At 35.7% G+C, this 25,267-nt stretch overlaps 1 protein-coding gene across 2 annotated transcripts; it reads right to left on the bottom strand.

Annotated features, from left to right (window-relative positions):
- Positions 1 to 901: 901 nt before the first annotated feature.
- LOC113858591 (folate transporter 1, chloroplastic) lies at positions 902 to 24,880 on the bottom strand. Of its 2 annotated transcripts, none has more exons than XM_027491293.1 (11): positions 24,597 to 24,880; positions 24,440 to 24,516; positions 23,451 to 23,527; positions 22,725 to 22,818; positions 22,006 to 22,099; positions 16,537 to 16,610; positions 13,954 to 14,064; positions 12,997 to 13,068; positions 12,851 to 12,871; positions 12,685 to 12,752; positions 902 to 1,193 (listed from the first exon to the last, which is right to left on the bottom strand). In XM_027491293.1, exons 1-11 carry the CDS (start codon positions 24,718 to 24,720, stop codon positions 1,061 to 1,063), a joined length of 945 nt encoding a protein of 314 aa, XP_027347094.1. In that variant the 5' UTR covers positions 24,721 to 24,880; the 3' UTR covers positions 902 to 1,060. The 2 variants fall into 2 exon arrangements, with proteins under 2 accessions (XP_027347094.1, XP_027347093.1); XM_027491292.1 differs by having other exon boundaries at positions 982 to 1,193; positions 13,954 to 14,067.
- Between the last annotated feature and the right edge of the window lie 387 nt (positions 24,881 to 25,267).

Raw genomic sequence — 25,267 nt, 5'->3', positions numbered from 1 at the left:
TATTTTCATTTATCACAATTCAGCTCACCCATTCACTTCCAATTCATCTGCTTTTCCTTTTAGTGTTGCACATGATTGTCTCTGAATATTCATGACCTCTTCCATATGAATTATCCTTATTCACATTGAATGCACTAGGTCTAGATTTTCAGCCTCTTAAAAAGACATCGTCAGAGAAATCACAACATTAATCTAAATGAACAATTCAACATTGTTATATATGCAAAAGTGCACGATGTGTGACGCAACCCTCGTAATGAAGTTAGAGATCATTCTCCACAGTGTATCTTCACTTTGTGAGGAAAAACATTAGTAGCTTGTTCAGATTTATATTTTTTTATAGCTATTATTTGTGCTTTTTTTTTTTTTTCACATTATAGGTGACCTATGTTTAATGTATTTATGGACTTTATACTACTTGTATATGAATAGAATACAATAACATTACACGCAGCCCACTGCAAAGACAATACTTTATCCCTTGTTGACACATGGTTCAATCCTAGTCATTTAAATAAGAATTGCCTCCCATAGATGTGATACACTCTACAAAGATGACACATGTCAGTAGCAAAGCAAGTATCGCATCTATCTGCAAGGTGTGATAGTTATTTTTTCAAAAAATAAGTATGGGTGACATGACAAAAAAAAATGCTTTAGACATGAAAATAGTTTGAAAATAATATTAATCTAAGAAATTGTTTTCAAAATACAATTAATTTGGTAAATAAGTCGTGGAAGTGACCTACGGTGTACCATAAAATGGAATTTCAAGTCCCATAACACAACTGTGGGAGTAAAAGAACAGAAAACAAAAGCCATAGATATTAGATCAATTTGTTAGCATCCAGAATAAGTCATAAAGTACACGGATATAACAGCCAACGTGCTTTTTATCTCCAGAAATTGCATCCACATTGCTAGATTATATATTTTATGGAATCCCCATCGTTAAAAATTGATAGGAAAAATGTGCTTTCAAGGCTACAAATAGTAAATAAGGGGGGAGATTAAACCCAAGAAAGAGAAATGAAAGAATCACGAAGGAAAATGAAAAAACTCAGTCATTCCTTCTAGTCAGTTTAAGCAATTTTAGTACATTTTCATAAACAATAAATGTTATTGATGAAGCAGGAGCATTTTTTAAAAGGTTTGCAGTAATTCCTTTATAAAAACCCCGGACACCTTCAAATCTGCAAGAACAGAACAAAATTTATGAAGGACAAAAAAATATTGATTCAATTTGAAAAGATCAAGAGCATATTAATTTGGATATAAGCAAAAGTAACAATATAGTTTATTAGTTCATTGACAGTGTTTAAACCAAGAGTCAACCTATTGTGTTGCCATTTGCCGAGGTATAAGCAATGTGTTAAACCTTTAATTAGAAAAGTATATTTTAGGAAAAGTAAGAGACCCAGGTCAGAAAAAAATAATAACTGACTCTTGTTGGTAATGTGACTGTTGGACCCGTCTAATAAATTGCAAAAGAACAAATTTATGTTATTTTTAAAAAAAATAAAAGTCATGTTGACTGATAGGATAAATCTGTCTTTAGTCCTATCTTTTAAGAATGATTTATTAGTGGTTTCTATCTATCAACAGTTCTGTTTTGGATTTGTTTTATATATACGTTGCTCTACATTTGAATAAAAAATGCCTTCTACTAAGGTACATTTTTCTATTTTGTTTTCTTTTACCCTTTACATTCTATATCAATACAAATAAAAACAACAAATTGGTACCAAAGCTCTTATCTTAGAGGGATATGTGAGTTGAAAGAAACACTAATGGAAGGAGAACTACAATACACAACGGGTCCACCACCAATCTTTGATGGTAAGGCATATAAGTTATGGGCTACAAGAATAATTAGTCATCTTGAAGCGTTGGATCTTTGGGAGGCAGTAGAAGAAAACTATGATGTTCCTGAATTACTTGAAAATCCAACATTGGCCCAGATGAGGTATCACAAAGTAGGAAGACAAAAAAGGCTAAAGCCAAAGATTGCTTTTTCTCTACTGTGTCAAAAATTAGTTTTACAAGAATTACGAATTTCAAGTCTGCTAAAGAGATTTGGGAATATTTCATCTGAATATCAAGGTTGTGAAAGAACCAAAGGCATGCAAATGCTCAACTTGGATAGAGAATTCAAGATGCAAAGCATGAAGGAGACAGAAACAATTAAAGGCTATGTTGATCAGTTGTTAAGCATAGCAAATAAAGTGCGGCTTCTTGGAAAGGACTTTCTTGATGAAAGAATAGTGCAAAAAATTTTGGTTACTATACCTAAAAAGTATGAATCGAAGATATCAGTGTTGGAGAAATCAAAAGACTTGTTAGCCTCACCTTGGGAGAATTGATAAATGTTTTACAATCACAAGAGCAGAATAATGAGACAAGAGGAGGTGGTACAAGGTGCTTTTCATACAAAGGCACAAAACTTAAAACGTGGCAAAGACAAAAACAACAAATTGAAATACAAAAACCAGAAGGCTCCAAGAAGCAGCAAGGTGAGGCTTTTCTTCCTTCTCTGCATCGCAGAAAGAAAAACCATTCTTAGAGAAAATGTTGGTGGAGGCCAGATGTCAAGCATATAAAATGCAGTGATATGGGACATATTGAGCGAATTTGCAAGTCTAAACTACAGGAGGTAAAGGTGATTGCAGAGGAACAAGAAGACGAGCAACTCTTTGTTGCAAGTTGTAACATACTTTGCTACAAGCAACAATTCCAGTGACTTATGGCAAATAGACATCGGCTGCACAAACAATATTACCAACAATTAGAAGCTCTTTAAAGAAATGGATAAAAACATTGTTTCCAAAATAAAAATTGTAAATGGTGATTTCATTTCGGTCAAGGGAAAAGGGATTGTTGCTATTGAAAGTTTAACAATTCTGAAATATATCTTTGATGTTTTTTGTGTCTGATATTGACCAAAATTTGTTGTGTTGCTAAACTTGTAGAGAAGGGCTTCAAAGTCATATCTGAAGACAATTGGTGCTTAATCAAAGATACAAAAGGAAAAGACATATTCAAGGTGAAAATAAGAGCTAGAAGCTATGCTTTAAATCTAATGGAGGAGGAGCAAATAGCTTTTTCAAGCACAACAACCAATGCTGAACTATGACACAAAAGACTTGGACATTTCCACTTTGCTAGACTCTTATAATACATGCAAAAACATGCCTTGAAAGGTGTCTCAATGCTTGAAGACAAATTGGCTGATTGTGTGGCTTGTCAATATGGTAAGCTAGTCAAAAAACCATTTCCTCAATCAACTTAAAGAGTAACTCAAAAGTTGCAGCTGGTACACAGATGTTGGGAGACCGTAGAGAGTATAATCTTTAAATGGTAATAAATACTATATTTCATTTATTGATAATTATGTCAGATATTGTTAGATTTATTTCTTTAAATCCAAGATTGAGGTTGCTAATATTTTGTGGAAATATAAAGCATTAGTGGAGAATCAAAGTGGCTGTAGATTGTAAACAATAAGGTCTGACAATGGGAAAGAATACACAAATGATGTTTTTGATAAATTTTGTGAAGAAGTTGGCATAGAGCACCAACTTATTGTACCTTACACCCCACAACAAAATGGTGGAAGTGAGAAAAAGAATAGAAGCATCATGGAGATGACAAGATGTATGTTGCATGAAAAGGAGTTGCTAAAGAAGCTATGAGCATAGGCTGCAAACATTTTTGTTGAATAGACTTCCAACTAGAGTCATGAACTAAAAAACTCTATTTGCGGTTGGTTTGGCTACAAACCAGATTTACACAATCTAAAAATCTTTGATTGTGTTTGTTTCTCTTATGTTCCACATGCTAAAAGGGCCAGGCTTGATAAGAAGGCAGAACCTGGAGTAGAATTTTTCAACCACAAAATGGAAAAATTCTGGTAAGTAGAGATGTAAAATTCATGGAAGATCAACAATGGAGTTGAGAGGAGCCAACAAGCAAATAGTTGCTAGAAAAACCCCACAATTCTTTGAAGATAATGTTGGTGACATTCTTGTTAGAGGTACAAAATCTTTGTTTGAGATTTATCAAAGGAGTAATGTGGTTGTCTTAAAACCTGCAAATTTTGAAGAAGCCAAGAAGGATGAAAAGGGGATCAATGAAATGAACAAAGAATTGAAGATGATCCAAAAAAATTATTCTTGGGAGCTGGTGGACAGACCTCAACATAAGCAACCTATAGGGGTCAAATGGGTTTATAGAACCAAACTCAATTTAGATGGTTCTATAAATAAATACAAGGCCAAGTTGGTGGTAAAGGGCTATGCTCAAGTGTTTGGAGTGGATTTTTCAAAAACATTAGCTCCAGTTGTACACCTTGATACAATTAGAATGCTACTTGCCTTTGTTGCATATAAAAGGTGGAAAGTTTATCATTTAGATGTACAATTTATTTTACTAAATGGTTACTTGCAAGAGGAGATTGAAGTAGAAAAGCTTGAGGGATTTCAAATAAAAGGAGAGGAGGAGAAAGTTTACAAGTTGAAGAAGGCCTTAAATCCTAGTACAGCAGGATAAATGATTGTCTTCAAGGTTTTGGATTTATCAAAAGTCCAAGTGAAGCTGCATTAATGTGAAACTAGTAGAAGCAAATTTAATCATTATTGCTGTTTATGTTGACGATTTGCTTGTGACAAGTGATGAGAAACTCATAAAGGAGTTTAAAGTTGAAATGTTCAAAGTGTTTAAAATGACAAACTTTAGCTTGATGAGCTACTTTTCGGGAATGGAGGTGAAACGATAGTAGTCAATCCCGGATAGCGGCATGAAGCGACCAACCTCAAAAATGCTATAGCGGGAATAGCGGTAGTAGGATGACAAAACATGCTGAAAAATAAAAAATTAATATACAAATTTGGAACAAAACAAAAAAGGAAAACTCAAATTAGAGAAGGTAAAAAATAACGAACAGCAAACGGTGCAGGAGTAGCCATTGCTTCTACTTGAAGCTTCGAAATTTGAAACAAAACAGAGTAGGGGAATCAAAACAGAGAAGGAAATAAAAAAACAGAGAAGAAAAAAAGGAAAAAAAAAAGCTTCAGTCATCGAAAAATGTGCAGTTGGCCAAAAAATTCACCGGAGATGGAGAAGATGATCGGAAAGTGTTTGGGTGTTGTTGGAAGCTTTGCTGACCTTGAAGAAGACAACAAGAGATGAAGAAAATGACTCAAAATAATTTGGGTCACATTAGAAGTCACCAGAGACGAAGAAGATGACTGGAAAATATCTCTTTCTTGTTAGAAGCCTCCCAGGAGATGAAGGCCACACTCCAGCTGTGGAAACAAAGAGAAAAGAGATGAAATGAAAGGAGAAATGAGAGGAGAGCTGAGGAAAGAGTTGAAAGGTGAGTTGAGGGGCTAGGGTTTGTGAGAGGGAGGGAGAAGATTCAGAAAATAAAAGGGGGCAAAAATCTCAAGATTGTCCCCCCTTAAAAGCCCCCAACGTTAAAAAAACAAAAGACAGATTTGGAATTTTTAGGGAGAACAGCTTAGCGGCCGCTATAGTCGTGATTTCCGGCCACTATTAGCAGGGTGACAGCTGCGACACTGAACCGCAATGCTACAGGGTCACCATAATGGGACTGCACCACTCTGCTCCACCTCGATAACGGCCACTATGACCGCTATTGATAACTATGGGTGAAACAAGATCATGGTGTAATCTTCATTTACCAAAAGGAGTATGCAAGAGAAATACTATAAAGTTTCATATGGAGGACTGCAAAAGCACTACATCTCCAATGAACCAAAAGAAGAAGTTTAGTAAGGATGATATAGCTGATAAAGTTGATACAAAAACATTACAAAAGCTTGATTGGTTGCTTAATGTATTTTACTGCAACCAGACCTAACATTTTATTGTAATAAGTTTATTTTCAAGGTTCATGCATTGTGTTAGTGAAGTAAATTTTCAAGCTGCCCAACGAGTTTTTAGATATATTAAAGGCACTTTAAACTCCAATGAACCAAAAGGAGAAGTTTAGTAAGGATGATAAAGTTGATAAAAGAACATTACAAAAGCTTGATTGGTTGCTTAATGTATCTTACTGCAACCAGACCTAACATTTTATTTGCAGTAAGTTTACTTTTAAGGTTCATGCATTATGTTAGTGAAGTACATTTTCAAGCTGCCCAACAAGTTTTTAGATATATTAAAGGCACTTTAGACTGTGGTGTGATGTACTCTCATTCTCATAATTTTAACCTTCATGGATACTTTGATAGTGACTAGGCAGGTAGTGTTGATGACATGAGAAGCACCTTTGATTACCTTTTTTTTTTTTGGTTCTGGACTTTTTTCTTAGTGTTCTAAAAAGCAAGATATTATAGCTCAATCACCCGCAGAAGCGTTGTACATAGCTGTTGTTGCTGCAGTGAATCAGGCTCTTTGGATCAGGAAAATCATGACAAATTTGCATATGGAACAAGAAGAAAACACAGATTTTTGTAGAAAACCAGGCTGCAATATCAATTGTCAATATTCCGGTGTTTCATGGCAAAACTAAGCATTTCAAGATAAAGTTTTTTCTTCTGAGAGAGGTTCAAAAGAAAGGAAAAATGAAGTTACTGTACTGCAAAACAGAAAATTGACATTTTTACTAAGGCACTTCCAAAAGCCAGATTTAAATACTTGAGTCAAAAGCTTGGAGTTTGCAGTTCAAAGTCAAGGAGAAGTGCTGATAATGTGACTGTTGGAACTGTCTGATAAACTGTAGAAGATCAGATTTTATGTTATTTTTTATTTAAAATAAAAGTCATGTTGATTAATAGGATAAATTTGTTTTAGTCCTATCTTTTAGGAATGATTTGTTAGTGGTTTCTATCTATCAGCAGATCTGTTTTGGATTTGTTTTGTAAATACGTTGCTCTACATTTGAATAAAAGATGCTTTCTAAAGTTACGTTTTTCTATTTTGTTTTCTTTTACCCATTACACTCTATATCCATCAATACAAATAAAAACAACAACTCTAATTTAATTGATACAATTGTTTTTACTAATTGACAAAGGGAGGAAAGGGGGGCATTTAATTAGACACTTGGAATTGGGCTTAGGAGAGATCGGGCTCTTGAATTCCTAATGGATGATATTGTTGTAACCATTATTTTCCTTTGTATGAGGTATTTCTATCAACTGGTATCAAAACACTTGTTTTTGGGGTGCAAAAATCACTAATGGTGCACACAAGAATGGAGGCTCGGTTGGAATCTTTGAAGCTTGGATTTGAGAAAAGAATTGTGTATTATTGCTGCTGAACCTGAGTTAGGGATTTGGTACCCCACACAGAGGAAAAGAATGGTTACAACAATATCACCCTTTAGGAAACTTGAGATAGAAAAATAATTAGGGTAAAAACTGTATATACTTTCTTGTGATTCAGAGGTTCTTATAAGAGAAATCTGTACAAAACTAGATCCCTTGATTATAGGGATTGACTAGGTAATTACAGCAGAATCCTAATTACATTATTTACATAATCAATTAGATTTCTATATAAAAGGAAAGAAGGTAAATATGGAAATACAAATATTCTCAACACTCCCCCTCAAGCTGGTGCATATATATCATATGCATCAAGCTTGTTACAAATGTATGTTATCCTTGGACCTCGAAGTGCCTTGGTAAGCATGTCAGCTAATTGATCATTAGAGTTCACAAACGACGTAACAATCTCACCAGAAAGAACCTTTTGACGAATGAAATGGCAGTCAATCTCTATATGCTTGGTCCGTTCATGAAAGATAGGGTTAGAGGCAATATGTAAGGCTGCCTGGTTATCACAAATAAGTCTCATAGGTCCTACCTCACAAAACTTTAACTCAGCAATAAGCTGTTTTAGCCATACAAGTTCACATGAGGTATTGGCCATTGCTCGATATTCAGCTTCAGCACTTGATCTAGCAACAACATTCTGCTTTTTACTCTTCCAAGCAATTAGGTTGCCTCCAATCAATACACAATATCCTGAAGTTGATCGTCTATCACCTGGGCAGCCAGCCCAATCCGCATCTGTGTATGCAACAATATCAGTATGGTCTCTGTTTTCATAGACTAATCCTTTTCCAGGGGAACCTTTGATGTATCTCAGGATTCGAATCACTGCATCCCAATGACTATCACGAGGGGAGTTAAGAAATTGGCTTATAACACTGACCGGAAAAGATATGTCTGGCCTAGTCATAGTAAGATAATTCAATTTTCCAACTAGTCTTCGGTATTGATTTGGATCTGAATACAACTCTCCCTGATCCGGCATAAGTTTGACATTTGGATCCATAGGGGTATTAACTGGCTTACAATCCAACATTCCTGTTTCTTTCAAAATATCAAGAGCATATTTTCTTTGAGATATGGCGACACCAGTTTTTGATTGAGCTACTTCAATCCCAAGGAAATATCGCAATCGACCCAAGTCCTTAGTTTGAAAATGTTGAAACAAATGTTGCTTGAGTCGGATGATACCATCGTGATCATTGCCTGTGATAACAATATCATCTACATAGACAACAAGATAAATGCACTGGTTAGTAGAAGAATGTTTATAAAACACAGAATGGTCTGCCTCACTACGAGTCATCCCAAACTGTTGGAGAACTGTACTAAATCTCCCAAACCATGCTCGAGGACTTTGTTTAAGGCCATATAGAGCCTTACGTAACTTGCAAACAAATCCTTGGGACTCCCCCTGAGCAACAAAACCGGGAGGTTGCTCCATATAAATCTCTTCTGCTAGATCACCATGAAGAAATGCATTTTTGATATCGAGTTGGTAGAGGGGCCAACAACGTGTGGCAGCTATGGATAAGAAGAGGCGAACTGAAGTCATTTTTGCAACAGGTGAGAAGGTGTCGCCATAATCAAGGCCAAAAGTTTGTGTATAGCCTTTAGCGACTAATCGGGCTTTAAGCCGATCAATTTGTCCATCTGGACCCACCTTAATGGCAAACACCCAACGACAACCGACAGTAGATTTTCCAAGAGGAGATGGAACAAGTGTCCAAGTCTGGTTAGATTCTAAGGCCTGCATCTCATCAATCATAGCCTGTCGCCACCCTGGATGGGAAAGTGCTTCCTGGACTGTTTTAGGAATAGTAACAGATGAAATAGCAGACACGAAGGCACAATGGGAAGAGGATAAACGATGATAACTCAAGAAATTATAAATGGGATGAGGATTTCGAGTTGAACGTGTACCTTTGCGAAGGGCTACTGGCAAATCAGCAGGTGTGTCAGATGGATCCGGAGTAGGTAGAGCAACTGGCGTAGGAGATGGGCTGCCTGAATCTTCCAAAACTACGTCTTCTAGCGAAACAGGACGAGGTCTACGCTGGTATGTAGCCAGGGGACGAGGAATAGTAGATGAAGAGGGATTAGGAGGTTCTAGCACATCAGAGATTGAGGGATTAGTGACAAGGGGAATATAGTAAGGAATGGGAAGAACTTGAGAAACTGAGTTTGAAGAGACTGATGTGGTGAAATATGGTGTGTCTTCAAAGAAGGTGACATCGGCTGACATATAGAAGCGATGACTGGATGGGGAATAACACCTGTATCCTTTCTGCACCCGAGAGTAACCCAAAAAAAGAGACATTTAACAGCACGAGCAGATAATTTGTCAAGTCCTGGAGTGAGATCATGGACAAAACAAGTGGAACCAAAAACACGTGGGGGAACCTTAAACAGAGAGTCATTAGGGAATAAAAGTGAATGAGGTACTTTGTTATTTAAAGCAGAGGATGGCATCCTATTTATTAAAAAGGTTGCTGTAAGGACAGCATCACCCCAAAATTTTAAAGGTACATTAGCATGTAACAAAAGAGTTCGAGCAGTTTCAATAATATGACGATGTTTTCTTTCTGCAATGCCATTTTGTTGTGGGGTGTGTGGACAAGTGGATTGATGCAACATGCCATGAGAAGTCATAAAATGATTAAAAGGTGCAGAAAAATATTCTTTGGCATTGTCACTGCGCAAGATTCGAATAGAACGACCAAACTGTGTTTGAATTTCATTGCAAAAATTCTGAAAAATTGTAAATAATTCTGAACGTTCTTTCATTAAGAAAATCCAAGTACATCTTGAGTAGTCATCAATAAAAATAACAAAGTACCTATGTCCTAAGATAGAATTAACACGACTCGGACCCCACACATCTGAATGGACAAGATCAAATGGAGATTTTGCTTGACCATGGACAGCACTTGGAAAGGAGGCTCGAATGTGTTTACCTAATTGGCATGACTCACACTCCATAGACTGTAAATGAGAGAGGTGAGGAACCATGTGCTTCAATTTATTTAGACCTGGATGACCTAGGCGACGATGCAAGAGAAGGGGGGAATCTGCAACAGTGCAGACAACTGAGGTAGTGGGCTGGAAATAATAAAGACCATGCGATTCAAATCCTACTCCAATCGTCTGTCCCGTACTCCGGTCCTGTAGAGAGAAAGATTCAGCAGTAAATGTTATGGAACAGTTATGAGTGCGAGTAAGTTGACTTACTGAGACTAAATTAAAGGGGCAACCAGGTACAAGAAGAACAGAATTCAAGGATAAATTAGGAAGAGGGGTAGTTCGTCCAATGCCAATGGCATTAGCTTTTGAGCCATCAGCAAGGGTGATGTGATGTGCTGTTTTAGGTTGTGACAGTTTTGAGAAAAGAGAAGGATTACCAGCTATGTGGTCAGAAGCACCAGAATCTAATATCCAGGGTCCAACAGACGATGAATGAGAGAAGCAAATTGTAGAGTTACCAGATTGAGTAGTGGCAGAGGAAGATTGTTGTGATGCTATCTTCAGCTGGAGGTACTCCTTGTACTCCATATCTGATAGAATATTTTGGTTGTCTCCTTCATGGTCAATTTGCTTTTTTACAGCGGAAGGCTGAGAATACGTCACATTGGCTGATTTCTCGGGAAACCCAATCAAAGAATAACACTTATCTTGAGTGTGGCCCATACGTTTACAATAGGAGCACTGTGGACGATTTCCAAAACTGCGACCTCCTCTTCCACCACTTCGACCACGACTTCGACCTCCACGGCTGATCACATTAGAGAAGAATGCAGAAGACTCCAAACCTGGTTGGGAACCATTTCCTATCATAGTTTCCGGAGAGGGAACACGCAGCAGACGATCAATGAGATTCTCTGCTGTAGGTACATTGGAATTTGTCAAAATTTGGTTCCGAACAGATTCAAAATCTTTGTGAAGGCCATGAAGGATGAAGACCATGCACATGTTATCAATCTTATCTAAGACTTTTTGAAGGTCATCACCTGTCAAGACCAATTTTACTTCATCAATGGTGGACTGTGCTCTGTTCAAATATGATGGGAGATCGTGATCTGTCATTTTAAGTGCAGCTAAATTATGTACAACATCATAGAGACGCTGAACATCATTTGAATAGACACTACGAGCTTTCTTCCATATATCGTAACATGTCTTATAAGTGCGAAAGTGGACTAACAACTTCGGATCAATGGACTGCCATAGAAGTGAAACTAACTGATAATCAGCCTTCTTCCACTGATCTCGTTCAGTGGAATTAATGTCACTTGCCGTCTTAGTCAAATGGTCAGAGAGACCTTGACCCAAAAACCATATTTCCACCGCAGCTTGCCAATCCATATAATTTTTCCCATTAAGTTTCTCTGAAGTTATGGATGGATTTCCAGAGAAGACAAAGGATACTGGATTTTTGTTTAAGGGTTCAGTGCTGTCAGGGGTAGAGGACTTAGTTGGGTCAGAATCCATGACTAAGCTTGGTGAGAGTCGGAGGAGACTAAACACAACTCACCAACAGGGAAAAGGACACCCAGAACAGACAGAGGGTGTGCCGACGAGCTGAACAGGACCAGCGGTGAGACGAATGGAGTCGCGTAGGGCGGCGCGTGGCCTTCACGCGCCGACGGTCTGGTTTTCTGGTAAGCGCGCGTGGCGGCGCGTGGAACACCGGGAGACGACGGCGATCGGTGGGACAGCCGATCGAAAGCTTCTCGAGCTAGTGCCGAAGTCTCAGGCCAAACGGTGGCCGGACGACGGGACAACTAGGGTCGGCAGTACTGTAGATGATTTTATCAAGCCCACAGAAAGTGAGCTCTGATACCAACTTGAGATAGAAAAATAATTAGGGTAAAAACTGTATATACTTTCTTGTGATTCAGAGGTTCTTATAAGAGAAATCTGTACAAAACTAGATCCCTTGATTATAGGGATTGACTAGGTAATTACAGCAGAATCCTAATTACATTATTTACATAATCAATTAGATTTCTATATAAAAGGAAAGAAGGTAAATATGGAAATACAAATATTCTCAACAAGGAATTCAATAGCCCGATCTGTCCTAGCCCATTCCAAGTGTCTACCCCCCCCCCCCCCGCCCACACACACACACACACTCTTTCACTTTCCTCCCATTATCCTATTTACTCTCAATTAGTAAAAACAAGTGCAACAGTTACATCAGAGTCAGTTATTATTTTTTTCTGACCTGGGCCCCACCTTTATTTTTCCTGACATATACTTTCTAATTAAAGGTCTAACACAATGCAATAGTCCTAATCACCAATATTTCCTAATCCAGTTTCACCTTTCCTTCTTTATCAATGTAAACATGCAAACTAAATCAGGGTGTCTTAATATGTACCGGGCAGTGTCTTTCACAACATGCCAACTGTCCATATATCTTGGAACTCCATCACCACTAGGTCGTTGCTGCAGAGAAAGAAAGTTCAGTCCAGATAAGAGAAAGATGCAGAGTTAAAAGAAAAGCAATATGGAATATCTAAATCTTTGTAATGACATTCTTGTACCTGCAATCGGGCCCGTATAACCTGAAAAAGAGGGGAAAAAGTGTATGCCTCATGAGAAAGCAACTTTTCAATTATTGATATATCATATTCAAGGACTGTAGAAGCTAGACTCCCTCATCAAAAGAGAAGGGAACAATCAGTTGTACCTGAAATGGATAGGTCAGAAGTATTGCAGCAAGTTTTGATGTTGCTCCAAGAACGGCATAATCAACAGAATTCTGGGGGGAAAAAAATACAATAGGAAAACATCACAACTGTAATTCCTTTTTTTTTTTTGGAGAGGGGGGGCTCAAGTAATTACTGATAACAGATTCAATTGAAACCATTCGTAAGCACCACAAATGAAATGTAGGATATGCAATATGCATAAAGCTACATTTCTCTCATTAAAAATCATTTGAATACAGTAAAAGCTTACTGAGGCAACTAATATCAGCTTAAATATACCGTGACCAAGCCAGTTTACAATCAAGTCAAAACTGTAAAAATCCACAAAAACAAGCAGAGTCATGATTGTTGAGATGCGTCATTTTGTTCTACCAAACTGGAGCAATGATTTATTGGAACAAGATTCATTCAGGGTGTTAAATGGATGGATTGAGTAAATTTTAAATAATGGTTAAAAATAAACCATTATTCTATTTTGATTCATTAAAAATGTGTTAAAATATCCAATCCAATCCATTCATAACCTATTTAATAAAAACCCATCCAATTTATCCATTTAAAATATATATTATATAATATATTATACTTTAAAAAATATTTTTATAAAATAAAGTTTAATATTTATATAAAAAAACCTATGCCTAAGTAATAGACTTTGGACTACTCAACCTAATGAATTACAAATATTGTGGATGCTTCATTATCCATCCAATAATAGATAATTATCCAATCTAACCCATCCATTAGTTTGTAATTTTATAATTTGATGACATGGTTAGATTTATGCATGAATGGTTAATATATCAATAGATCGAATTGTCATCCCTAAAATTGAGAGCCATACAAGTGACCAAAAAGGTCAATCATCAAACAATCAGTTGAAGAATGTAAATAGTCTACCCATAGTTAAGTGGATCCAAGGTCCACTAACTCACCAGCAGTTTATCAGGGTTTTGATGATGTGTTGTACTTCCCTTACTCTTAAAATCGACAATAACTTTACGAAGCTCCTCATATGCTGTGAACTGAATAGCACCATGAGAGACCTGCTGAAACATGCAAATTCAAGTAAGCTCTCTAAAAAGCAGACAAAGAGAATGCTATGCATGATTTCATTGTCGTCAATAGTAAATTTGAAGCAAACTATAAAGCTTCATAGATAACTATAGCTTCATAAATAACTATAAAGCTTCAGCAAAAAGTCATCATCATAAGGTAAAGGTTTAATATAACCAACTTTCAGATATAAATTCAAGAACATTATTACTATCCTGGCAAGGAAAGATTTAAAATTTTTTTTTAAAATTATGCAATCCGCCCAATGAATAGATTTAATGACAAGCATATTCCTCCTTTACTTTTAAGTTTAACACCATTCTAGCCAAGTTTATGCTAAGTACTTTCTATTACCATATATTCCCAGGTAATGAAATGACTCTTTTAAAAATAATTACAATTTAGGAATTTTGAGAAAAAGTTTCTAAACTGAAAAGTAATCTAGAGGAAGCGTTACTAATATGGTTAGAACAAGAATTTCTCTTTACATATTGTTAAACACTCCTGCAGTTAAACGTTCCTAAATTGTAAATGTTTTGGACCATGATCCCCAAAATGTAATTTTCTCAACTTTTTTATGATAAAATTCTCAAAAGGCAGGTTTGAGTGATTTACTAAATTCCACCAAATTTTGGAGTAATTTAATATAGTTTGAGAAAAATATGTGCTCTCGCTACTTGAAATTTGGGGCAGTCACAAATAGTTGCCACCTTAAACTTTTAAACTGTCAGAAACATCACAACAGATCCTTCCATCCTACTGCTGTTAAGTAACAAGAGGAACGTGTTTGTAATGCAAATGAGGCGATAACCACATAACATATATTCTCTGGAACTAAAAAAAATCGGTAAATGATTTTAAATTACTAATACCTATTGAGATCCCACATTGAGTACAGATATGATTAAAGTAGAACTTATAAAGATTAAGGCAAGTCTTACCTTCTGAACTAACTTTTGAGATTGAATTAGACTTACTTTAAATTTAAAATGATATTAGATGATCATATATCCAACATTAGGCTACAGATTTTCACAGTGCAATTAATTTGGCCCTGCAAATTTTTAGTGCAACTTACCTAGCCCTGTGACTTCCCAATGCTACTTGATCCTGCCAGCTTTCCCAGTGCAATTGAAAAAAAAGTCCTACAGTTTTCACTCTTCAAAAGTTCAATCCTAACATGAGAGAGGTGTTGAGATCTCACATCGACTAAATATATGACCAAAGTAAAGCTTATAAATGTTGAGACAATCTTCAACTTATGAGCTAAGCTTTGGAGTTGAATTATGTCAAAGCCCCAAATTAAGATTAAATTTATTTTTAATTGTACTTTTGGTCCAAAATGAAAATTTTGAGTGCTAACTAATCACATGCACTACTTTATCAAATCCCCACCCCATTAATCTCTTAATAGCTTCAAAGCTCAACCTTCAGAACATAGCACCTGCCCTCATGAATGTCATATCACAAGTTGCCATGATGCTACAGGTAAAAGGAATCCAAATTCTTTCATCAATATTAATTATTTGTCTAAATAATTTCCACCACATTTCCATGCAGCAAGCAAAAAATGGGGAAAAGGATAAAGAGACATTTTGTAGGGTTTTTAATCATTTTCAAACACAATATGTGTGAATGTTGGGAGATGATTTACCAAATGATTTGCTGAAATGAGCTAATAATCATGCAAGATGCAACAATTACATGATAAAATAAACATTCCTTTTGTAACTTAACAGTTGACAGCAATTAAATGGAAGGATTTGTTGTGATGTTTCAGATAGTTTAGTATATTAATTGGCAGATTCAAGAGTTCATCGTGGCTAGTTGCAACACATGTGATGTTCATAGTATATTGCAAAAGAAACACCTTAATTTTTCTTTATTTATGCACAATCCCACACATTATATTTAATCTATAATTAATTTTTTAATGGCCAAGATTGACAGGCAAAATAACAAGAGCCAGCAACATACCAGAAATAAACCAGGAACAATCCCTCTTTAAGTGCACTAAATCCTTCTTCCCTCATTATGGTCCTAAATGCATCTGATATTTAATTTTAACATAAAGAATTTCATGACTAGTTAGCAAATCATACAATGAGGAATATAACCACAATAAACAAAATATGGTGAGTGCTGACACATGTTAGTGATCATGTGACAATCACATGACAACACATTCTGTTTGTAACTTAAAAAACAGTTATTAAATGGAAAATGAAGGATCAATTACGAAGCTGCTGATTGTCTTTGGGTTTAATTGGCAGACAGATAAGAGTTCATAGTAGCTAGTTGCAACTGGCACAATGTTCATTACAGATTGGAAAAGAAAGGGATGAGTAAGACGTGTCATCTTTATTTAAAGCGTAATACCAAACATTATATATTTAAATTAATATGATTAAAATTTGAAGTGCCAAGATCAATAGCCAAAGTAACAAGAGCCAGCAACATACCAGAAACAGACCAGGAACGATCCCTTTGTAAAGTGCACTAAATCCTTCCTCCCTCATTATGGTCCTAAATGCATCTGAGATTTAATTTTTACAGATAAAAAATTTTCATGACTAGTTAGCAATTCATATTTCATATAATGATGAACATAACCTCAAGAAACAAATTATATAGTGACTATCATGTTTGAGGTAGTTGAGTCAAACATAACCATCCTGATCCCCAAATCTAAAAGGAAGAAAGTCAATTAAACCTAGCTATTTTAATGTGATCATTCCTTTCTGAAAACAAGTGCAATCATCTATATATAAATTTAGAAACTAGATTTCTTCCCTCTAATATTTAACCAGTCTGTAAATCAAGACAATATTATGGAACAAACAGGATGAATTTGTGTACACTCAATACTGGTTAGTAATGAATGACTGAATACACATAGTGGTGATATAGACACTGCCATGAGTCCATGACCATTTTTGGGTGAGAAAGATAAATGTCCCATCAAATACTATGACTCAAATTGAACCAATCGGTTAAAATGAGGTATCTTTTGACTTTTGGATATTAATTTCAAACTTAATTTAGGATAAGGTGAATAAGATTAAGAAAAGTCTTGTGTAAAAGATAATAAATGTTATAAATAGCTATAATAGACGTATTAGGATTAGGGTTTATTTTAGTATTATATAATGGACTTGGCCTAGTAGGGTTACATATGTATCCTTATAAATATAAAAGTCTCTCCATATTGTAGAGTATCCAATTCCAGCACACTAATCTATCTCTCTCTCTATGCTCTCTCTCTCTTAATTCTACATGTTATTAGAGCTTCAGAAAAGGCCAACCATGGCTGCTATGGGGATGAAAATTTTTTTAAGTGACCAAAATATGTAGTAATTTGACGTTTATAGTTTGAGTGCAGCGTTTCTTTTTATCCATTGAGACGAAACCTAGTCAATTCTATCACTGTTTGTTGATATACAATGTCTAAACGTGATAGCCAGGATATGCAGGATGCACAGCACAAAGGGGGGCTGTTACGGAGATTATATCTCTATCCAAACTTACTAATTTTAAGCTGGATGAAGATGATACGAACTATATGGAGAGGAAGTATTTGGTAAAGATTAGCCTGGGTGGAATGGGAAAAGATAACCATTTGACTGAAACAGTACCTGTCAATCCTAAGGATGTTGACACATAGAAGATACGCAATAAAAAGATCCTTACGTTGCTAGTAAACTTTGTTGATAGGCGAATACAAGCAATTATTACCCATTGCAAAACCGTGAAGGAGTTGTGGGACATTTTGCAATTTATTTTTGGAAAATCTGATAATTTGAATCGGTTGTATGCTCTCTTATAGGAAGTTTATCGACCCAAACAAAACAAGCAGAAGCTAATGGACTATTTTTTGGAGTTTAAGAAGCATATTGAAGAGATACAATCTCTTTTAGCCTGCAAAACTATTAACGAGATGATAGTGCAACAAAAGAAACTCATGGCTTTGAGTTGGCTCTCGGGACTTAATCCAAAATATGAGGTAGTTCGATCTCAAATTCTGTCAAGTAAGCAGGTTGATAATCTTATCGTTGTTTTCTCCAAAGTTATGCAGTTTTCCTTTAATGAACTCAAGAGCACTACAAAAAATGAGTCTCCTGACTACTCTACCTTGGCAGCCCAATACGGTCACTGTGGTGGTAGAGGGAGTCGTGACTGTGAGCATAATGGAGGTCGTGGTATTATACAGTGCTACAACTGTGGCGAATTTGGCCATTATCGGAATCAATGCACTCATCCTCTACAGAATCAGTCGTTTTTTCACACACAAGATAATTCTCGCTTTGCTAACTTGGTGTCTCAACCTGATACAACTACTCAGGAGAAAGAAGGACGTATTGTGCGTATGAGTGATGAGAAATTTATTTAATATACTTAGTTTCAGATTTTCCAACAGTCGTCTACATCCTCTACAGCCACTTTTGTCCAAAAAGGTAATCCTATTACATGTCTTTCCTCTTCTTCCAAGCGTTGGGTTATTGATTTTAGCGCTACTGATCATATGACTGAGAATTTAGGTATTCTTTCCTTTTTTGGTCTATCTAGTTCTTATTCTTTTGTAACACTCGCTGATGGTTCTAGTGTCCATATTAAAGGCAACGGGTGTACCATCCCAATTTCAACTTTACCTTTATCCTCTGTTTTATAGTTGCCTCAATAACCCTTAAATTTGTTGTCTATTAGCCAAATCACTTCATCATTAAATTGTTCAGTAACATTCTTTTCTAATTCTTGTATTTTTCAAGATCTAGTGACAAAGAAAATTATTGATAGAAATAAAGTATCTAATGGGTTGTATCTATTGGAAGAAGAAGGACTTTCGCAAGCTTCTATTGCTTCTAAGAATGAAACAATGTCTCATTTCCAACTTCATTGCCGTCTAGGTCATCCGTCTTTAGGAGTTCTTAGGAAATTATGTCTTAGTACAGAGTCTAATTTTTATTATGAGTATGTCAGTTTACTAAACATCATCGTAATGTTTATTTACCTTGTTTAAATAAAAAGGCTCATGCCCCCTTTAAAATTGTGTATTCTGATGTTTAGGGCCCTTGTCCAGTTACTTCTAAATCTGGTTTTAAATATTTTATTACCATTGTGGATAATTATTCTCGTGTAACATGATTGTTTTTTATAAAATCTAGATCTGAAGTCTTTTCTATATTTTGTAATTTTCATGCTGAAATTAAAACTCAATTTAATACTTGTGTGTGCACATTCTTAGAAGTGATAATGCTAAAGAATATTTGTCTGCATCTTTCACTAATTTTATGAATAAAGATGACATACATCATCAGTCCTCTTATATTATTATCCCGCAACAAAATGAAGTAACTGAACGTAAAAATCATCATCTTATGGAGGTAGCCTGTGCTTTAATGTTTGAAATGAAAGTTCCTAAACCTTTTTGGGCTCATGCTGTTCTTACTGCTACATATTTAATTAATCGCATGTCATCATTTGTGTTACATGGTGAAATTCCCAACTCTATACTTTTCTCATTACAATCTCTCTTTTCTTTACCTCCTAAAGTTTTTGACTGCACTTATTTTGTGTTTGATGTTCGTCGTCAGGTAACTAAACCCGATCCAAAGTCCCTCAAATGTGTGTTTTTGGTTTATTTTCTGTCACAAAGGTTACCATTGTTTTTCTTCTAATCTTGGTCATTATCTTATTTCCTCTTATGTGTCTTTTTTTGAAAGTCTTCTATTCTTTAAGTCCTCATCTTCTAAGTCCATATATGAGGAAGATGAACCTTTCTTGACTTATACTCTTGTCCAATTTACACATCCTGTTGCACCTCTGACTCCTATTGATACAGGTTTCAAGTTCTTTGAGTGAACATACTCTTACCAGCCAAAATAGCCTTCAGATAATGTGCCCCTCATGGCTAATGATATTTAAGATGATACTCAATCTCTATCATTATCTCCTCAAGTGTCAATAGATCCTATGTTTGACCTTGACTTTCCTATTGCTATCTGTAAAGGTAAGAGATCTTGCACCTATCCTATTTTATCTTTTGTGACATCTGCTCATTTATCCTCTACATCTAAATCTTTTATGGCTGGTATAAACTCTCTTTCTGTTCATAGACCCTTGCAGATACGGTTGGAGACATGCTATGGAGGAAAAAATGTTGACTCTTGAGATGAATGATACTTGGGATTTAGTTCCTCTTCCCAAGGGTAAACAGGCTATTAGTTGCAAGTGGGTTTACATTGTGAAGTTAATCCAAATGGTTCTATGACTCGTTTAAAGGCACGCCTTGTTGCAAAAAGGTACTGTATGTCCAAACTTATGGCATTGACACTAATACGTTCTCTTCAATTGTTAAACTTTCATCTATTTGCATCTTCATCTCTCTTATGGCTATGCATCATTGGCCACTATTCCAGTTAGATGTCAAGAATGCATTCTTACATGGAGACTTATAAGAGGGAGTGTACATCGAGCAATCATCTGACTTTGTTGATCAAGAGGAGTGTGGAAGAGTGTGTCGTTTAAAAAAGTCATTATATGGCTTGAAACAATCACTTAGAGCATGGTTTGGAAGATTCAGTGACGTGATTCTGGAATTTGGATTAGTAAGGAGTAAAAGTGATCATACAGTGTTTAAGAAACAAACTGATCGTAGTTGTATTTTACTTGTTATTTATGTTGATAATATTGTTATTACAGGTAGCGACAAAGCAGGAATCAGCAACCTAAGAAAATTTCTTCAAATCAAGTTTCAGACAAAAGGCTTAAGAATTATGAAATACTTCTTGGGTATTGAAGTCATGTACTCCAAACAAAGAATCTTCCTTTCACAGAGGAAAAATGTCTTAGACTTATTGATTGAGACTGGACTAAAAGGAGCTAAACCATGTAAAACACCTATGGAGCCAGGAGCAAAACTGACAGCAGATAGAGTTCCTTTTGCAGATCCACAGAAATACAGAAGATTAGTAAGCAAGCTAAATTACTTGACTGTCATAAGGCCGGATATTGCTTTTCCGGTGAGTGTTGCTAGCTAGTTTATGTCATCTCTAACAAATACTTATTGGGAAGCACTAATCCACATTGTGAAGTATTTGAAAAAAGTACCAGGAAAAGGAATTGTGTACAAAAATCGTGGACATGCACAAATAAAGACATTTTCTGATGCTGATTGGGTAGAATCTATGGACAGAAAATCTACTACTGGATACTGTGTGTTCTTGGGAGGTAATTTAATTTTGCAGAAAAGTAAGAAGCAGAACGTTGTATCGAGATGAAGTACGGAATCAGAATAAAGGGCGATGGATCAAACTACTTGTGAGTTAATGTAGTTGAAACATATGTTGGAAGAGATAAGATTTGATAGCACTAAGCCTATGCAACTTTGGTATGATAACCAAACAACGATACACATTGCCTCAAATCCAAAACGGACAAAACATATTGAGATAGACTGTCACTTTATTCGAGAAAAAGTTTAGTAGGAGCTCATATCCATCTCTCATGTTAAAACAAGTAACCAAATAGTAGATGTGTTTACAAAAGCTTTAAATGAAACACGTAGCAATTATATTTGTAACAAGCTGGACATGATTAATATCTATGCTCCAGCTTGAGGGGGAGTGTTATGAATAGCTATAATAGACATATTAGGATTAAGGTTTATTTTAGTATTATAATAATGGACTTGGTTCAGTAGGATTACATATGTATCCTTATAAATATAAGGGTCTCTACACATTGTAGAATATCCAATTCCAGCACATTAATCTGTCTCTCTCTCTATGTTCTCTCTCTTAATTCTACAATAAATAAGGTATGTATTTATAGCTAATATCAAGAGTCAAAGGAGAAATAATATGGACACTACAAAAAGTAAAAGCCCAAAGTAAACAGTTTATAATAAAGCTAGTTTAAGAAGAATAGTAGACCATAAAGCCCAGAGTATGGTCGTGTCTGATGAAGAGGAGTCTGAAGCTGCAATCTTGTCTTTACTAGCCACACAGGATTTGTGCACAGGCAAACCTGACAAAAGGCAATGGAAACCAAAATAAATAAGGTTCAGTTTTAACTCCATTCAATTAATATGTTTGGCAAGCTTTGGGATTCAAAGCATCCAACAATGAAAGTTAAGCAAGGACTCAAATATAAGCACAGAGATATTAGTATATTAGTTCCATTCTCACACACACTTCAAACAATAATTTCCATTAGTAAATCCATTAATTCATTTCACCTAAAGTACTTCATTGTGAATTTGACTCCTCTCTAAAGTGAATTTAAATTGAGGGATTCACTTTAGGGAGAAAAGTAAGGAGTTATATCAGTCAATGAGAAGGAAAAGCAAGGAAATAGATTTAAAAAACTTCATATTTTATTTATATTTGCATGTATTTTATCACAATCTCAATTAATTTTCAAATAAATGGCCTTAACTTCTCAGTTTTCACTTTAAAGTTAATCCCCACTTTGGATGAACCAAATCCCTTCACTGTATCACCATTCATCTCTCCTTGGGACCAACAGTAACAAAATTTAACAATGCCAAACCTCAGGGGAAGCAGAAACTCAATGCCAAGTTTCACAACAAATACCAACAAAATGCCTGCATGTGGCTTTCCATTCATAACATTGGATTTGGTACACTCACCAAAGCTCCTGCTTCAGCAGCTGAGGCAAGATGAAGACCTGCATTCAACTTACCCTCCCTGTTCCTAGCATATCTTTGCTTGGCTTTGTCATAGCTGCAGTTTAAAAAAAAGGGTTTGGTGTGATCACTTTGGTGTTCTAGGAAAACAAGCAGATGGACCACTGACTGCTCAAACAATAACAATTAATCACTCAAGTCTGGAAGGGAAAAAAATAAAGAACTTGATTCTGGTGAATAAATAGAGGACAATCCCTTGATAAGATAAAGAACAGTGATTTTCCAAAAGTTGTTTGAAGTTAAATGAAACAACTGCCAGGTCACATATAATGGTCCTATCATACAAACATAGATTCCAGAATCAGTCATTAATTACTAACAAATAGTGATTGCCATGCATGTTTTACAAAGAGAACAAAACAACAGCCCTTACATCATCATGTACTATAGACTAGGAGATATTGACTTACTGATTCAGCCCTATCTAAAGAAAAGAAGTTGGATTTTTATTTTTTTTTCCATCTGAGTGCAAGTGAGAGAAGATTTTCAAACTCACTGAAACAAGTCAAATTTTAACTGGAGAGATGCATATACACACACATAAGAATGCAAACATCAAAAGAGTCAACCATGCTATATAATTTTCTCCTAGTGAGCATATCATATAAAAATGATAGGTTAACATTGACTCAATACAATTAAATTCTATTGATGGAATTTGATACTCACAAAAAGAAATATAAACCCCATGAAATAGTTGACCCAAGAACCCCAGGAAGAAAGCCCGCATATAAGCCTCTTAATCCCTGCAAGACGAAGCATGGCACATAAGTAGCAGACATTCACACAGGATGACATAAACAAAGTATCTAATGCGAAAGTTTCTCTCCTGCAGCAATTAGCAACCGATGTTAATTTGTCAACACCAAACCCATCAATAATAAGTGAAAGGAAAGGATATTGAGCCTTAAGTCTATAACCCAAGCTGCAACCATGATAACAGTCGTTAAAGTAAGACCATGGACTGATGCACAAGGAAAAAAATGAAGTCTAACAACACAAGCAACCATTCATTAATAACAAAACTGACAAGTGACCCTCCCCCCTGGGATCAAAGAATGGCACGACAAGCAGCGTCAACACCTTTGAAACACTGACTCTCCAAAATGGTTGTTGTACTGATGTCGGACGCATCATATTGGATACTTTTATATGTCATATCTAAGCCATTTCATGTCTTACAATTTTAGAATTTGTCAAATCTACACGGTATAATATCCATGTCCTACGTCAATATTTTATTCAAAAATTTGGTTTGTACTGAACTCATATTGAGCGACACACCATAAAATCTCAGGTCATGGCATTAATCTTATTAAGTTCCTCTTCACTCTTCATGAATGCCAGAAACCATAGTGCTGACTGCGCTAACTTCATTACATTTGTCGGAATTATTTGAGCGAACCATTAGCTATATTATCCATGAAAATCCTAACAAATAGCATACTTAGTATACCAGCCAAAAGCCACGAACCTAAACAAATGACAAAGGGCAATCTCTCTCTATACATAGTCATCAAAATACATGATCGTTGAACAGCAAAAAATTGCGGATTTTCATAATTTAAAGAATAATGTCAATAATTGAATTCTCAATTGAAAAGGAAAAGAAAAGAAAAGAAAAAACATTGCCGTTGGTCGATTAAAAAATCACAAACCTCAGAGCGAGCAATGGTGAAAACGGCGTGAGCAGTGTTCTTGTAACTGGGAAGATGAGAGACCCGGCCATCGTTAACTGCAGAAAATAAAATAATGCTTCTAAAATTGAACGCAGGAAAAATCTGAAACCTTAATTTATATGAGAAAAGAGGGAACCTTGGAACCTAGTTCGGACAACGTCGAGGGGATGCATGACGGCGACGGTGGCGAATCCGGCGGCAGCGCCGGCGGTGGCGTTCTCCCACTGCCATTGGTCGCGCTTGGAAGCTTCCGTTGACATAAGAGAAGTTAGAGTTTCAGAGTTGAAGTGATTTATGCGTCATTAAGTTAATAAATGGAGACTGACTGCGACAGTTAAGTGTGGTTTCGTTCTGTATGTTTGTTTCTTGGGAGCTTCTCTCTTTCAAGGAACTCTTCTCCTCACACGTGCTGAGTGCAAATCGTGTTTCGGCGAGAGATTCCAAGTTTGAACCTGAATACTACCTATATGTTATTCCCAAGTTTGTGGGCTAAATGCCTCACTTAACCCGTTAAAACATCTATAATCTATAATATATATTACGGAGTTAATCCAAATATGACATACGTTGTATTTGATCTTTTCTGACTAACGAATTAAGTATTTTTATTTTAATTCTTTACATGAAAATATTATCTTCTTAATGCATTTATTTTTAAAATTTTCATTAAGAATATTAAAATCTTCACGTACCTTTATTCTAACTAATGAAATTTTTTTAATAACATCTCCGATCTAAATTATAGTAAATTTATTTCAATATTTTGATTATTAATTATTAATTATTGCCTTTAATATATATATATAT

Source organism: Abrus precatorius, unplaced genomic scaffold (assembly GCF_003935025.1).
Source record: "Abrus precatorius isolate BTA unplaced genomic scaffold, Abrus_2018 Scaffold2, whole genome shotgun sequence".
Taxonomy (NCBI): Eukaryota; Viridiplantae; Streptophyta; class Magnoliopsida; order Fabales; family Fabaceae; genus Abrus; species Abrus precatorius.
The sequence above is the reverse complement of the archived record's forward strand: the minus strand, read 5'-3'. Positions and strand labels throughout refer to the sequence as shown.